General features: G+C 37.6%; 1 protein-coding gene across 5 annotated transcripts in view; it reads left to right on the forward strand.

The window, feature by feature from the left end:
* OCA2 (OCA2 melanosomal transmembrane protein) overlaps positions 1-14,039 on the forward strand; it is a 217,534-nt gene that overhangs the window by 85,683 nt on the left and 117,812 nt on the right. For all 5 annotated transcript variants that reach the window (XM_034431376.3, XM_087895329.1, XM_087895328.1 and 2 more), the window contains exons 10-13: positions 6,035-6,106; positions 7,680-7,745; positions 9,759-9,815; positions 12,024-12,148. In XM_034431376.3, the coding sequence (XP_034287267.2) occupies positions 6,035-6,106; positions 7,680-7,745; positions 9,759-9,815; positions 12,024-12,148 (320 nt within the window). The remainder of the gene's footprint in view (positions 1-6,034; positions 6,107-7,679; positions 7,746-9,758; positions 9,816-12,023; positions 12,149-14,039) is intronic.

Here is a 14,039-nt window from a genome sequence, read left to right on the forward strand (position 1 = left end):
GGGGGAAAACTTTATATATTTATTTAATGTCTCCACGCAATAAATAGATTCTGTACAAGTTATAAAACTTTAAAGGTGATAAACAATGCCCAGCAATAAAAAAGCCCAAGATAACACCAATGGTACTTAATCTGGGTTGATGATTCAATGAAATAAAACTGTCTCAGTGATCTTTTGAATGCCATGAGAGAAGGAGTTTAAAGAGAGGGAGTTCCAAAGTTTGAGAACTGTTGCAAACTGCTTCCTTGTCTATTTACCCCTAAGAAGAAAGAACTAGGCCTTTTGGAGAGATTCTCATCAAACAAGCAGATTCAATTCATTATAAATGGAAAAAGCCCTATGGAACCTCCAATGATATATGTATGTAATACACCCCTAATAGGACTTTGCCAATTACTCAGAGGGGGAAACTATGCTCGCGCCATGGCTTCATTAACAGTCCTGTCTTTGCATGTGCACATGACCTCTTGAAGCACAACTCTAATATACTGTATATTGTAACTACGTGGACAATTCTAGGAACCCCTAGAATGGCCTATGTAACACTGCTGTTATATAAATTGCAGTGGTTGTTAATTTGCTTTGAATTCAGTTGAAAGTATTTTTTAAAAATTACCTTTAAAATCTTCATGACATGAGATCAAACTACCTCAAGAACTGTCTCACCCCAGTGGGAGTGGCCCATCCCACTCACTCTGGAAGAAGGCCCATGCTACGGACCCAATTGTTCAATGTTTAATTGGTGGGGTCTGGGAGAACCTTTTCTCCTGCCCTCTGGAACAAAATGCTATTGGAGGGGAGATCCATCCTCACTCTCTTGGCCTTCTCTGCTGAATGGCTTTGGTGTCTGATTGGGGCATTCCAGGGGTAAAATGCTCCCGGTTTGGACCGGCTCGGGCGAGTAGGTAGTGATGGCGGCAGGCAGTTCGGAGAACCGGTAGCAAAAATCCCTGCCCCTGCCCCCCATGCTCAGCTGAGCCGCGCGATCATCAGAGCCTTTTTTTTCTTTTAAATGGCTCTGACCAGCCAAGCTCTGACGATCCCAGATGAGTTGCTTGCTGATCAGGCAACTCAGTTTGGATTGCCAGAGCCATGTAAAAGAAAAAAAAACTTTTTTTCCTTTTAAATGGCTCTGCCTGCTAATCGGTAGCAAAAATCCCTCCCCCTCCCCCCCTCAGCTTGCTTACTTTAGCTGCTGGTCGCAATGCCTTGCTGTAATCCCTCGATTGCATCAGCAAGCAACTGAATCTCTCTGCCTGCAATCAAGTAGGCAGGGAGTTGTGGACTTCAACTCCCAGAATTCCTCAGCCAGCTTTGGTTTGCTGGCTGAGGAATTCTGGGAGTTGAAGTCTACAAGTCTTAAAGTTGCCAAGGTTGGAGACCCCTGTTCAATTGGGTAAGTTTTTTTCCCCTTTGGGAGCTTTAAAAAAATAGTTAATTGGGATTTTTTTTTTAGTTGTTCTTTTTTTAGACCTAGCCATTTAAAGTTTAGGAAGTTTTAAATTTAGCTGCTTTTATATAAAAATAAAAATAAATTAAAATAAAATAATATTTGTGCAGCTTTCTGAGATTTAGTGTGTTTCTGTAGTGTTTCACTCTAACTACACAATCACACAAAATCTCACAAAGCTGTATGTGGAATTTTGTGTGTGTAAAGTGTGGAAGTTGGTTTTTTGGGCTTTTTGTGGCTGTGTGAGGTTCCTGTTTATTGCAGGGGCCATTTTGGGTCTAACACAGTTGCTTTTATATTGTGGGTGAGCCAGTTGTGTTGTGTTGTGTTTTGTAGGTTTAAAAAGGGCAAAGAAGTGACATTGACTTGGCCACACCCACCTGACCAACAAGCCACGCCCTCCCAGTCACCTTACCACCAAGCCCCACCCACTAATTAAGCCATGCCCACAGAACCGGTAGCAAAAAAAATTAGATTTCACCCCTGGGGCATTCCATGCTGGAAGTGCCTAATGGACTAAGAAAGACAATCCCAACTCCATTCCACTCCTATACTGGTTCCTACTTCCAGTCCCTGTTAATTTTAAAGTTATTAATGCTTTTGTATTCTTGTTTTTATGGTGGTTTAAGCTGCTCACAGTCACTTCGATGGTGAGATGGGTGGCATATGAATTTAATAATAATAATAATAAAAAGCATGAAAGCAAAGATACAAAAATCCACCGACAATCCAAACTGCCGACTTTGCAACAACAAAGTTGAAACTGTTTCACATTTAATACGTGAATGCAGAAAAATCTCTCAAACTGATTACAAAGCTAGACACGACCGAGTTGCTAAATTAGTCCACTGGTCATTATGTAAAAAATACGACTTTCCTGTATCCAAAAAGTCATGGGAACATAACATGGAAAAAGTTATAGAAAATGAGAAGGTGAAGCTCTTGTGGGACTTTTGAATACAGACAGATCGTCATTTGGAACACAACACGCCAGATATCACAGTTGTCGAAAACTGAAGCGTACAATTTATTGACATTGTGGTACCAGGAGACGCCATAGTCGAAGAAAAAGAACTGGAAAAAAAAATCATGAAATATCGCAACCTGGCCATCAAAACTACACCACTATGGATGAAACATGTAACAGTGATATCCATTGTCATCGGGGCACTTGGTACCATGTCCAAGAATTTTATAAGATACATCAGCAAATTGCAGCTTCCTGCAATAACACCAGCGGAACTGCAAAAAACTGTGCTACTTGGAACATCGTACATCTTAAGAAGGTATTTGGTTGATACCTAGGACGCTGGCAGCAACCCGTATCAACCATTAGCACCAGTCAATGGTATTTGTGATGCATTTTTGAATGTTCAGTTGACTGAGTTTCATATTTAATGAATAATGATAATAATAATAATAATACACACAGAGAAAGCATGTTATACTATTCCATCTTCTAAGGATTTTCTGTTTCATTTAGCCAAATATTGCCTATGATGGCTGTTAATATAATCCCTATAATAAAGGTAAAATATTATCCTTTATATGATAGGAATTGATGCACACTTCCACACAAGTATAAACATCTTCTGGAGGGACATCATTTTGTTGTCAGCCTGGTTTGTAACATAGATTGTACACCACTTCGGAAGCAGTTTTGGTCTTCTGAATTCCAGTGAGATCAGCAGTTCTGTAAAACTGAGATGTTTTGTTTCCGATTCATCTCTGGGCTAATCAAAACTGCTATACCTGTTGTTGTTGTTTTTGTTTGAAATGTTGTGCCTTGTTTCTCCATTAGTGGTATTTTTTCCTTTCCTTACATATAGTTTCAGGGCAGTCCAAGCAAGAAGGACCCTACAAAATGCCATATTATTGATGTTTTTAAAAACCTTTTCTTTCTTTCCCTTTTATGTAGAGTGAGACATGAAGGGATTTTTGCAGTTGTGGGACTCAGCATAAAAGTAATAATTTTCAGTTGTTCTCAGCTTATTAGGTCTCCAGAAGTGAAGACAATCACAGCTTGCCTTCAAACGGCTTTTGAGAGTTGGGAAATGAAAACAGTGGTGGTGTGAAAATCTCTTTATTTCCCACATATTTAACTAATTATAGGAGAGAAAGGAAAAGCCTTAATAGAAACATGGCATCTAGAAGGAGAATTTCTCCCCTTCCTTCCCAAAACAAATAAACTGATGATTTTCACATGTCTGGGATCCTTAGAAAATAACCTCACATTAGCGACAATAATTTGTGACAGTGTGGGTTATTTTTCTAATACTGTTTGATGCATGGGGCAGGTGTGTGTTTTCATTCCAGTCATCCTGGAACAGAAAGATACATTCTTGTACTTGTTCTGGCAAGGATCCTTCCTCTGCTTGTAATCAAGTAAAACCAAAGTGCATGGAAATTATTTATGTGTTTCATTTGACTCTAGCTGTGCCTCAAGAGGGTATGTAGCTGTTATACATCTCCTTCCCATAGCGTGCTAACTTTGCATGGAGATTCTTGTCTGTTCTATAACCTAAGCATATATGTAAGTAAGCATTTAACCTTCTGTTATAAAGTGCCCCCTTGTCTCTCGGGAGAATAATTATTGATATACATTACATTAACTGTCTGGTTTGGCTCTGCAACCAAACAAGACAAACACAGACTTCAACAAATAATTAGAACTGCAGAAAAAAACCATTGCTATCAACCTGCTTTCCACTGAGGACCTGTATACTGCATGAGTCAAAAAGAGGGCTGTGAAAATACCTACAGACCCCTCACATCCTGGACATAAATTGTTTCAACTTCTACCCTCAAAACGAGGCTTTAGAGCACTGCACACCAAAACAACTAGACCCAAGGACAGTTTTTTTTTTCCCAAATGCCATCATTCCGCTTAACAACTAATTCCCACAACACTGTCAAATCATTTACTAAGACTGTATTACTATTATTCTTCTCTTCCTTCCTAGTATCTATCTCTTTCCACTTATTACTATAACTATGTTGCTTGTATCTTTCAATTTACACTGTTTATTTGTTTCCTAGTATGATTTGATAGCTTATTAGTAACCTTGACTATCACTAAGTGTTGTATCTTTTTATTCTTGATTAATGTATTTTATTCTCCTTAGAGCATATACACCTAAGACAAATTCCTTGTGTGTCCAATCACACTTGGCCAATAAAGAATTCTATTCTATTCAGACTGATGAAGAATTTATGCTGTTGGGACAATATTTAGCACATTCATCAACAGCTATGTTGCATGGTCTACTTAAACATGTTCTCATTAGCCATTCATATATTTGGCAATATTTGGCAACCATGCCAAGCTATTCATATGTTCATATATTTGGCAATATTTGGCAACCAGGAAGCAAAATATGCAGCGTTGATGTGCTAATCAAGAGTTGATGTGATGTGTCATTTCAATCTCTCTCTTATTGATTGCAATGTAGTAATTCTAAAATTTCCATTCCAGTGGTAATAAATACATAAAAAAACCCTTTTCTTTTACTCTGCCCCCCACATTGAAATAGAAATAAATGGAGAGAATTACAAAGGTTATTTTATTTTTTTCTGGATATCCAAACATATTCTAGTACTGTTAGCAGTAAATAGATTTTGTGAAATAGTTTCTTCTGAATAATATTTTGCTAGATCATATTTAATTTACTTATTTAATTTACTTATTTATTTATATCCTGCCTTTCATATGAACAGAGGTCAATGATAACAGAGAATTTCAATTATATAAAATCTTTTGTTGTTGCGTTTTCTTTAATGGAATTACTCCCTTTAATGGTATGACACCAATTCAATTTATAGGCCCAATATGAAGGATGCATTAAACAAGCTACCACTGAGATATTTACTGAGGTTTTCTACCTTGCTCCTTTATTTTAAAATATTTATAAATGGTGGCATCCTCTATATAAAAATTCAATGAAAAGGTTTGTTTTCTTGGTAGAAATATTTATACAAAAGGCTATCTAGCTGTTGCAATGAGCAATTGAAATCTGATTTGAACCTGACTATGCATGTTTAAATCATGCATTTTCCTGTAAACTCAGTAAAAGAGCGATGTATTGTAGTTTAATGGCCTGATTTACCTATACAGTTAAGCCAGGAGTCAATTTGAATACAGTAACCCAGGGGTGAAATCCAGCAGGTTCTGACAGGTTCTGGAGAACCGGTAGTGGAAATTTTGAGTAGTTTGGAGAACTGGCAAATACCACCTCTAGCTGGCCCCAGAGTGGAGTGGGAATGGAGATTTTGCAATATCCTTCCCTTAGAGTGGAGTGGGAATGGAGATTTTGCAGTATCTTTCCCCTGCCCTGTCCACCAAGTCCCGCCCACCAAGCCACACCATGCCCATCAAGTCACGCTCACAGATCTGGTAGTAAAAAAATTTGGATTTCACCACTGCAGTAACTGTGTCTCTAAACAATGCTGTGTGATTGTGAGTAGATCTTTGTATCATACTGAAGACCTATTGGAGAAAGACTGTGGGAGATATAATGTTTGAATAACTGAATTTTAATTTTGCAAAAGACTCTGTTACAAAATTGTCCATTACTTTTGCTACAGATTGTCCACAGGACATTAGCTGCAATGTTGGGATCTTTGGCTGCCTTGGCTGCCTTAGCTGCAATTGGTGATGTAAGTAGCAAGCTCTCCTATCTGTATTATTCAGAACTTTTGGCTACAGATTCTGGTTTAACTTTGCTGTGCCATGAATAGTACATGTCTTTGCCTAAAGAAGCCATCTGTACTTAAACTCCCAGATTAGTAAGGACACAACACTGCAAAAAGATATATAAGAAAACATGTCAACCAAGATAGGAACCATGAAAATAATTTTATAGGTACAGTGGGAAAAGGCAGAATCAATTTCAAAATGCATTCAAAAGGAATCTCATCTAGTTTGAAGATGTAGGTCACAAATATTAATGATGGCACTGGAATAGAAATTTGCTGATTTTTAGGGTTCAGCTGTTTTACCCTTAGCCTTAACTCTGTTTGATTCCCATGTTCTCTGTGCACATAGCATTAGTTCAGCTCTCCTTTCTTTACAACAAATCTGTTGATAAGGCTCAGCAAACAAAACAGTAAAGCCTGTTCCTGAGATCACCAGAGATACAGCTGATTCTCATTTGTCAAAACATCAAAGCCATTATTTGAGGAGGCATCCATGGCTAGCCACAAAGATGCCCGAAGATTGAAACTTGCTTCATGATATCATAACTCAAAAACAAAAAACAAAACATTGCTTGCATTTTTAAATGAGGGGGAAATTACGCATTGCTTTTTTCTGATAAGGAAAAAAAAATCATGCTCTATTTGGATGTTCACTCATGAATGACTAGTGGTTATTTTCTGCTGGCATTGTTTTCTCATCTTTACAGCTCATTCATTCTCAGTTTCCATAATGCACAGACAATTTTACAACAGGAATTATCAAAATGTGGCCTGGGAGCCTCTGGTGGTCCCTGGGAATGTACAAATTATCTATCATAGAGTTCCATTTGGCTGTCAGGCACAATTGGCTGCCAGTTGGCTGACTAGGGCAGAGCTCGCTCATTGCTGCAACCCCCAATTCCCCATGCTCCTTGTCACTCAGTTTGTTTCCACAAATGGATCACTGGTTGAAAACCGGTTGATCAAAGTAATAAACACTTACTTTTTTGAGAAGCTAGTTCAAAATTGAATTTCAAGAAAGACTTTAAAAATGGACGGGATGGGAAGGTACACAACAATGCTATTATGTAATTGCCAACCCCCCACCAATTTTGCGGACTGAAAAATATTTATTTCTTTATATGATCCACATATTGTCCAGATGTTCATTTAGCAGCCCATCACTGCAGATATTTTGAAAAATGCTACTTTAAAAAAATTGCCTTTTTGCCCTTGTTTTATTTTTTTTCAACTGTTTCTCTCTATATTCTTTCAAATGCTACTAGTATTTTTGTCAGTAAAACTAAGGCATGTGCTTATAGAATTTTTATTTATTTTCATTTATTTTAATTTATGATCAATATTGTTATAAATAAACCCCATTACATTTTACCTTTACCAATACAAAGAGGTTTCCAATCTGGGTTCCTCTCAAAAATATTGAGTTGTTTTCTTTAAGAAATTGTTTTTTAAAATAGAGTTTGAATTTCCAAGACTCAATGACCAGATAAAAATATCAATGTGATTCAGTGATAATTATATTCTTTAATTGCAGAAGCCGAGCTTGATCAAAGTAGTGGCATGGATTGATTTCGAAACTCTGGCACTATTGTTTGGAATGGTAACTGAATGTTTTCATGACACCTTAAAAGATCTGAAATTTTAAAAAAATACTATATATAAACTCTACAGGTTACTATCATTCATATGTGTGGTTGGGCAGAAAGAGTTTCAGCGTTAGCTCCTTTTTAAACTGTTTTGGCTTAAAATGTTAAGTATGAGTCATATCCCAAATATGGCAGGGAACTGGTCACAAATATGTACCACTAGCCTGCCGGTCCCTATTTTGGGCTCTCCAATCCCTTCAGGCTTTTTCAGGTCAGCCCTTTTCCAGGGTATCAGGGTGTAGTTATCTCCCTGAGAGAAAATGTCTTACCTGGGGCAAGTAGTTAAACTGTTACCACTTGGTTTTAGGTGAAGAAATGCTGTTTCTTCCCAATCCTTTCTCTGAATCTGGATGGGAAAGAACAGGCAATTACTCTTCTCAGTGGCTTAATTTCTAAGCACCTAGCTTTGATTTCCCTCTCTAAAACGATCCAAGATCTTTTTAGTTTAGCTGTTGAGCAATGCCAGGTCCAGTCAGAAAATCTGTTTCTGTTTCTACACTCCTTCTTATTCTGAATTCTGCTGCCAATAAAGATATTGCTAACTACCTCTATTTGTGAGAGCTTTTACAGAGATAGACTATTTCTACATCATCTCCTAGTTGGCAGGCCACTCCATTCACAACTAGAACGTTACTGAATTTGGATCAGTTCAAGGATGGCTGTTTCTGAGCTAGTTGTTGAAAAAGAGCAATCTTCATTCTTTCACTATATACTGTAGATGAGAATGTATGCTGTGAGTCCAAGATCTTGCTTTACATGCTTATAGTTTCTAAATGTCTTGATTTTGGCCTGGTGGTATTTCTCATTAGAGTTAATTATTATGTATAAATGAATAAATCTGCTTTGAAAAATCTCTCCATTAACTAAAGTGAAAAAAAATATCAACAAATGGCTATACTTTTTCTGCATAAAACACAGTTGGATATGATTTAGTTCCATAGTAGCTCCCTATGGGAATATAAACCAGGGAATCAGCAGCATTTTCACCCCAGAGTGCTAGATAAAGTGGGAGTGAGAGATACTCAAATGTACATATGTAGGAATATGTAGATTTTGACGACGACCCCCTGGTAAGTCAACATGTGGTCCCTGTGACCATCCTGGTGGAATTAGTGGTGCCCTCATTGGGCACCCAGGGGAGGATGTTGGCCCTATTGGTTTTGGGTTGCACCAGGTGTATGGTTAGGTTGTAGAGAAATTGGGACTGAGACTGTGGAGATTGAGGATGCCCATAGCCGAATGACAATTGGATGGATTGGTGGTGGGTGGGTGGGTGGATGGGTGAGGAAGCTCACTTCATAATGGAACTTGTGGAAATGAGGATGGGGAGACACACAGAGTTTCTGAGTTTTATAGTAGCACCTGAAACATTTACTAAGTGAGTCCTCCTTCTATGTCCTGTTTTCCTGAAAATGTTCAGTAGTGTAAGTGCATTTGGGTGAGGCAAAGGGCAGAAGGAACACATAATTGGCTACACAGAAGTCTTGAAATATTAGAGAAATAAAAGTCACTGGTAGAGTACTACCAAGTTGCAAGAATATAGCATTAATCCCAAAGTTGCAGCTTCTGCCTCCCAATGGCTAGCAATTTTCCTTTTAACTGGCATAGGAATGATTCAAACCTGTATCAATATTGGGTTTATCCAAAACTGAAATACTTTCAAAAGAAAGATTTAGGAATAATCTACTCGCTCCGTGACCATTCATATGTTTTAAGATCTTTCATTAAAGTGGATGCACATTCCTATCCACTCTAAAAAAAGAAGCCCCCAAATAATTGTTTTCAACTCTGAAAAAGAATTTGCACTGAAAATCTGCTCTGGGATTCATTTAATGACATTAGTTCACTGAAGGAAAATGGCACGTTCAATTTCATCTGAAAGATTCTCCAAAAGAGTCATATTTACCTATGTAAAACAAATTCAAACATAGCAGCACAGCTCTTTTAAAAGATTTCTGTCTTTCTAGATGCTTTTGGTTGCTATCTTCTCTGAAACTGGGTTTTTTGATTACTGTGCAGTAAAGGTGAGTCTTTTTCTAATGGTAAGTATTTACAAATACTTTGTGTGTACATTACACAGAAAAGTGTGCTTGAATCATTCTCGGTTCAATTGTTTCAATTCTGCTCTGAGTAATGCTGACTGTCTTTACAGAAACGCTACCTTTCTTTTGTAAAGATCTTAACCAATTTGATGAAATTTAGAGGTACTATTTTAGAAGACTTGTCAAACATTCAGGACACATTCTTAATCTCTATTGCAGTTAATAGCATTTACATGGCACTTAACTTCAATAAGATTGAGACAATAGCTTCATCCATCAGGTGATGTCAAATATTGGATATCTAGTACTATATAGCTGTGTTACATAACTCTTTGCAAATGACTGGAAATAAACAGGGAGGAAACCGTACATTCATTAGCACCAATGATGTTAGCTAGTTGGGTAATGAAATGTCTGCAAGCAACAAGCAAGCTCAAAATACACCAAGGATGCCACAGTTCAGCCCTGAGCTACAGTACATGTAGTGTCTTCTATTGGGTATCTGAAATAAGAGCCTTGGTGGCGCAGCAGACTAAAGCACTGTTAAATAACACCGTCTGCCTGCAATTACTGCAAGTTCAAATCTCACCAGGCTCAAGGTTTGACTCAGCCTCCCATCCTTTCAAGTTAGGTAAAATGAGGACCCGGTTTGTGGGGGCAAAAAGCTGACTTTGTATAAAAAAGAACACTGCTTGGGGGCCCCCGAAAGCCCTACTAAGCAGGTATATACAAAAGTATGAAGGCTATTGCTTAACGCATTGTAAGCCGGCCTGAGTGTCCGGAAAAGGGCGGCATATAAATCGAACCAATAAATAAATAAATAAGTCTGCTTTAAACCATGGTTATGAAAGTAGCTATTTTTAATTATGATTATGATTCAGGGTTTATCACTGAAAATTTGTTGTTAATTGAAATCAGAAGCTAAATTGTCTGTTAAATGAAAAGAAAATCAGGAGAAATCCATTACTCAAAGACTTTGTACTTACTGACAAATGATTGTTTCCTATTGGAGCTATATTAGACTACTGTGAACAATTTCAAAATGTTGAAAAGTAAACTTTAATAATATTTACTTTTTGCCCAAAAGGTCTTATGATAGAAATAATAAACAATCATAAATTTTACGGTGGTAACCAAGGGACTATAGGTAGACATTGATTCCCATATAGCATTGCAATTTCCATAGGTCCTAATTTCTGAAAAGCAACAATAGGTAATTGGAGAAAATGAACCATTTCTTCACTTCTTCATTTCTCCTTAAAAGCTTCCCAGAAGCAGATTTTGTCAATGGGAGGATGGTAAGATGTGTAGGCCTGTTGGTAATCGTATCAGTTCCTTTGCAGTTCCCCATTGACCTGTGGGACGTTGTCAGATAATGTTGAACATGAGGATCATGTCATCATAGTTGACTGCAGCAGTGTGGCAGTGGTGTTGAACAGCAGCCATGCAGTGTCACTAAGGTGACAAAACATTCCCCAAATTTCACTCCTATGGGAATAATGGGTTCCCAGTATTCTGTAAGTTAGCCCTTCTGAGGTGCTCTTGCTGAAAACATTTTGCCCTTTGATGAATATTTTGCCCAATTGAAGGTTACACTATAGTAAACAGTCACAAAAGTTTAAGAAGTATATATAAAAAATCTCTCTAGAACAGGGGTGTCGAACTTGATTTCATTGAGGGCTGCATTGGGGTTGTGTCTGACCTTTGGAGGGCTGGGGTGGGCATGGCCAGCTTGACATCACTCACGTCGGGGTTGCCTGTGGGGCTTGAGCACTCTGCCAGTGAAAATGGGTTCCCGGGCTCCATTTTTGGCTGCCATGGCCTCCTGCAACCGTCTGCCAGCGAAAACAGAGCTTGGGAGGGCTGCCCTCCCGAACTCTGTTTTCACTGGCAGAGGGTTGCAGGAGGCCGTAGCAGCCAAAAATGGAGCTTGGGAACCCATTTTCGCTGGCAGAGGCCCTGCAGGCCAATCCTTCGCTGTTTCCAGGGCAGTCCTGTGGGCCAGATCTAAGGACCCCATGGGCCAGATCCGGCCCTTGGACCTTGAGTTTAACATCCCTGCTCTAGAATTTCAATTCTTTTCTTGAGATCAACAGAGTCCCTAATATATGTCATATGTTGAAATTTGCACCATGTTGTTAATCACCTTCATCTATTTCACTAATATTTTTTTTTGCATCTTTTTATTAGGCTTATAGACTTTCTCGAGGTAAAGTGTGGGCCATGATTATCATTCTCTGTTTTTTTGCTGCAATTCTATCAGCCTTTCTGGACAATGTTACTACGGTGCTCCTCTTTACTCCAGTAACTATAAGGTATTTTTCGAATTGTCATATGTATTGCAGGACATAATCTATTTGATTGCATTACTATTTTATTTTTTCCACTTTGGACAAGGAGTTAAAAGGTTCAGATAGTCATATATGAACGAAGCATATATAAATAGAAGTAAAATAGCATACTATAAAAATAGAAGTGGAATCTGTAGTGAAACTAAGGAGTTTTTTTTAATTGTATGAAGTCTGACATGTCCTCTTCCATAGCCACCCCCCGGTTTTCCTTCCTTTAGCAATAATAAATCAGCATTCTGAGATAGATGAAGATGTACAGCTGTTTCTGAAGTTTTAATTCATTTACTTTTTTGCTTTATTATAAAAAAAAAAATCAAACTTTCAGAAATCACAGTAAAATTGGTCAATACTTAAGCAAAAGCTAAAACCAGTAAACATAGTTTAAAATCTGTCTGTATAAAATAATTGCTCCTGAAATTAGATTCTCTACACTGAGTTAGCTACAAAGAACATTACTGAAGATTTATCGGCTAATTAAAAAGAAAGAATTTTCTCCTAATTCAGACAACCAAGGTTATCGACATGTTAATAGATCTGTGTGCCATGCGAGAAAAAAGGAAGTGGTGGTATTGTCTTAATTTCACCAGATTTGTCAAGGGCAGAAATTTCTGAAATGGAAAGTTGTGAAAGGTCCTTTCATGGAAGCATTAATCTGTGATTGGCACAAAATATTAGAAAAGTACTTAGCAGGGTAAAAGCATTTCCCAGTGGATCAGCACTATAACAATGTATGTACTCACTATCTGAGTGGCAATATAAAAACCGTTTTTTCAAGTCACTTGTGATTCTCTCAGGACCAGTGAAACAAGGTATTGTGCTGAGAGACAACAATGCTTTAGATCCATACTGAAATCTTTCTGCTGGAATAAATGAAAACTATTCTGAATAATCAAAGAAGGAAGAGAATCAGCAAGCCAATTTTTGCCAAAATTGCAACTGGCAATCATACTGAGCTGTTATGTTTATGTAATTTTTTGAAATGCTTCAGCAATCTTGAAGCTGTCAGCCCAGGTTCGGGATTTGAGCATTGCATGATGGAGTGAATTCCTATTCTTGCCCCAGCTCCTATCCACACTAGTCCACACTAAATGTGACCATTTAGTCCACACTAAATAGGTACCATTTTGGTGGTAAGGTAACAGTGTTCCATGTGCCTTTGGTTTATAGCCGTGCTGGCCACATGACCATGGAAAATGTCTTCAGACAATGCTAACTCTCTCAACTAGCATTGAAATAGAGATGAACACCGCCCTCTAGTCGGATACAACTGGATGGGGGAAACCTTTACCATTACGATTACCACTGTGTACAAATATCTGTAGTTTGATTCTAATAAGATGAACATTGTTTTAACAACTGTCTCTTTTTGGTTTTTCCTTTGGGTTAAAATAATGTTCACCCCAGTGGACCAATGTCTATCAATTCTGCTTAATTGTATTGTCAGTACTGAGTTAATTTTTCTCAATCTGTTGGATTCTTTTAGAATAGAATTGGCTTCCTAGATTATATTTGGTAGTCACATTTTTGTTACATTTTTAACCATACTTCCCCACTGGTTTTATTTATTATTTTATGAATTAGGTTAAACAAACAACAAAAAAGCAAAAACCAAAAAGGTAAAAGAATACACATACATAAAAATAATCAAGGAGAAAATATATCTGTGGGGTTGCTAAAATTGAAAATGACTTGATGGTACATAATCCTTTGCATAATATATACATTAGAACAAAACTTGACATGAAAATATGATGATTACAAACAAAAGGATGAAAAAAGAATATTATAGGACAAAGCATTGTAGTGGTCTTCCTTTCCCTCTCTTTTCCACCCTAGCCACTAATTTCTGCTTACA

The sequence above is a fragment of the Pantherophis guttatus genome, chromosome 5 (genome assembly GCF_059756535.1).
Source record: "Pantherophis guttatus breed Tessera chromosome 5, ASM5975653v1, whole genome shotgun sequence".
Classification (NCBI taxonomy): domain Eukaryota; kingdom Metazoa; phylum Chordata; class Lepidosauria; order Squamata; family Colubridae; genus Pantherophis; species Pantherophis guttatus.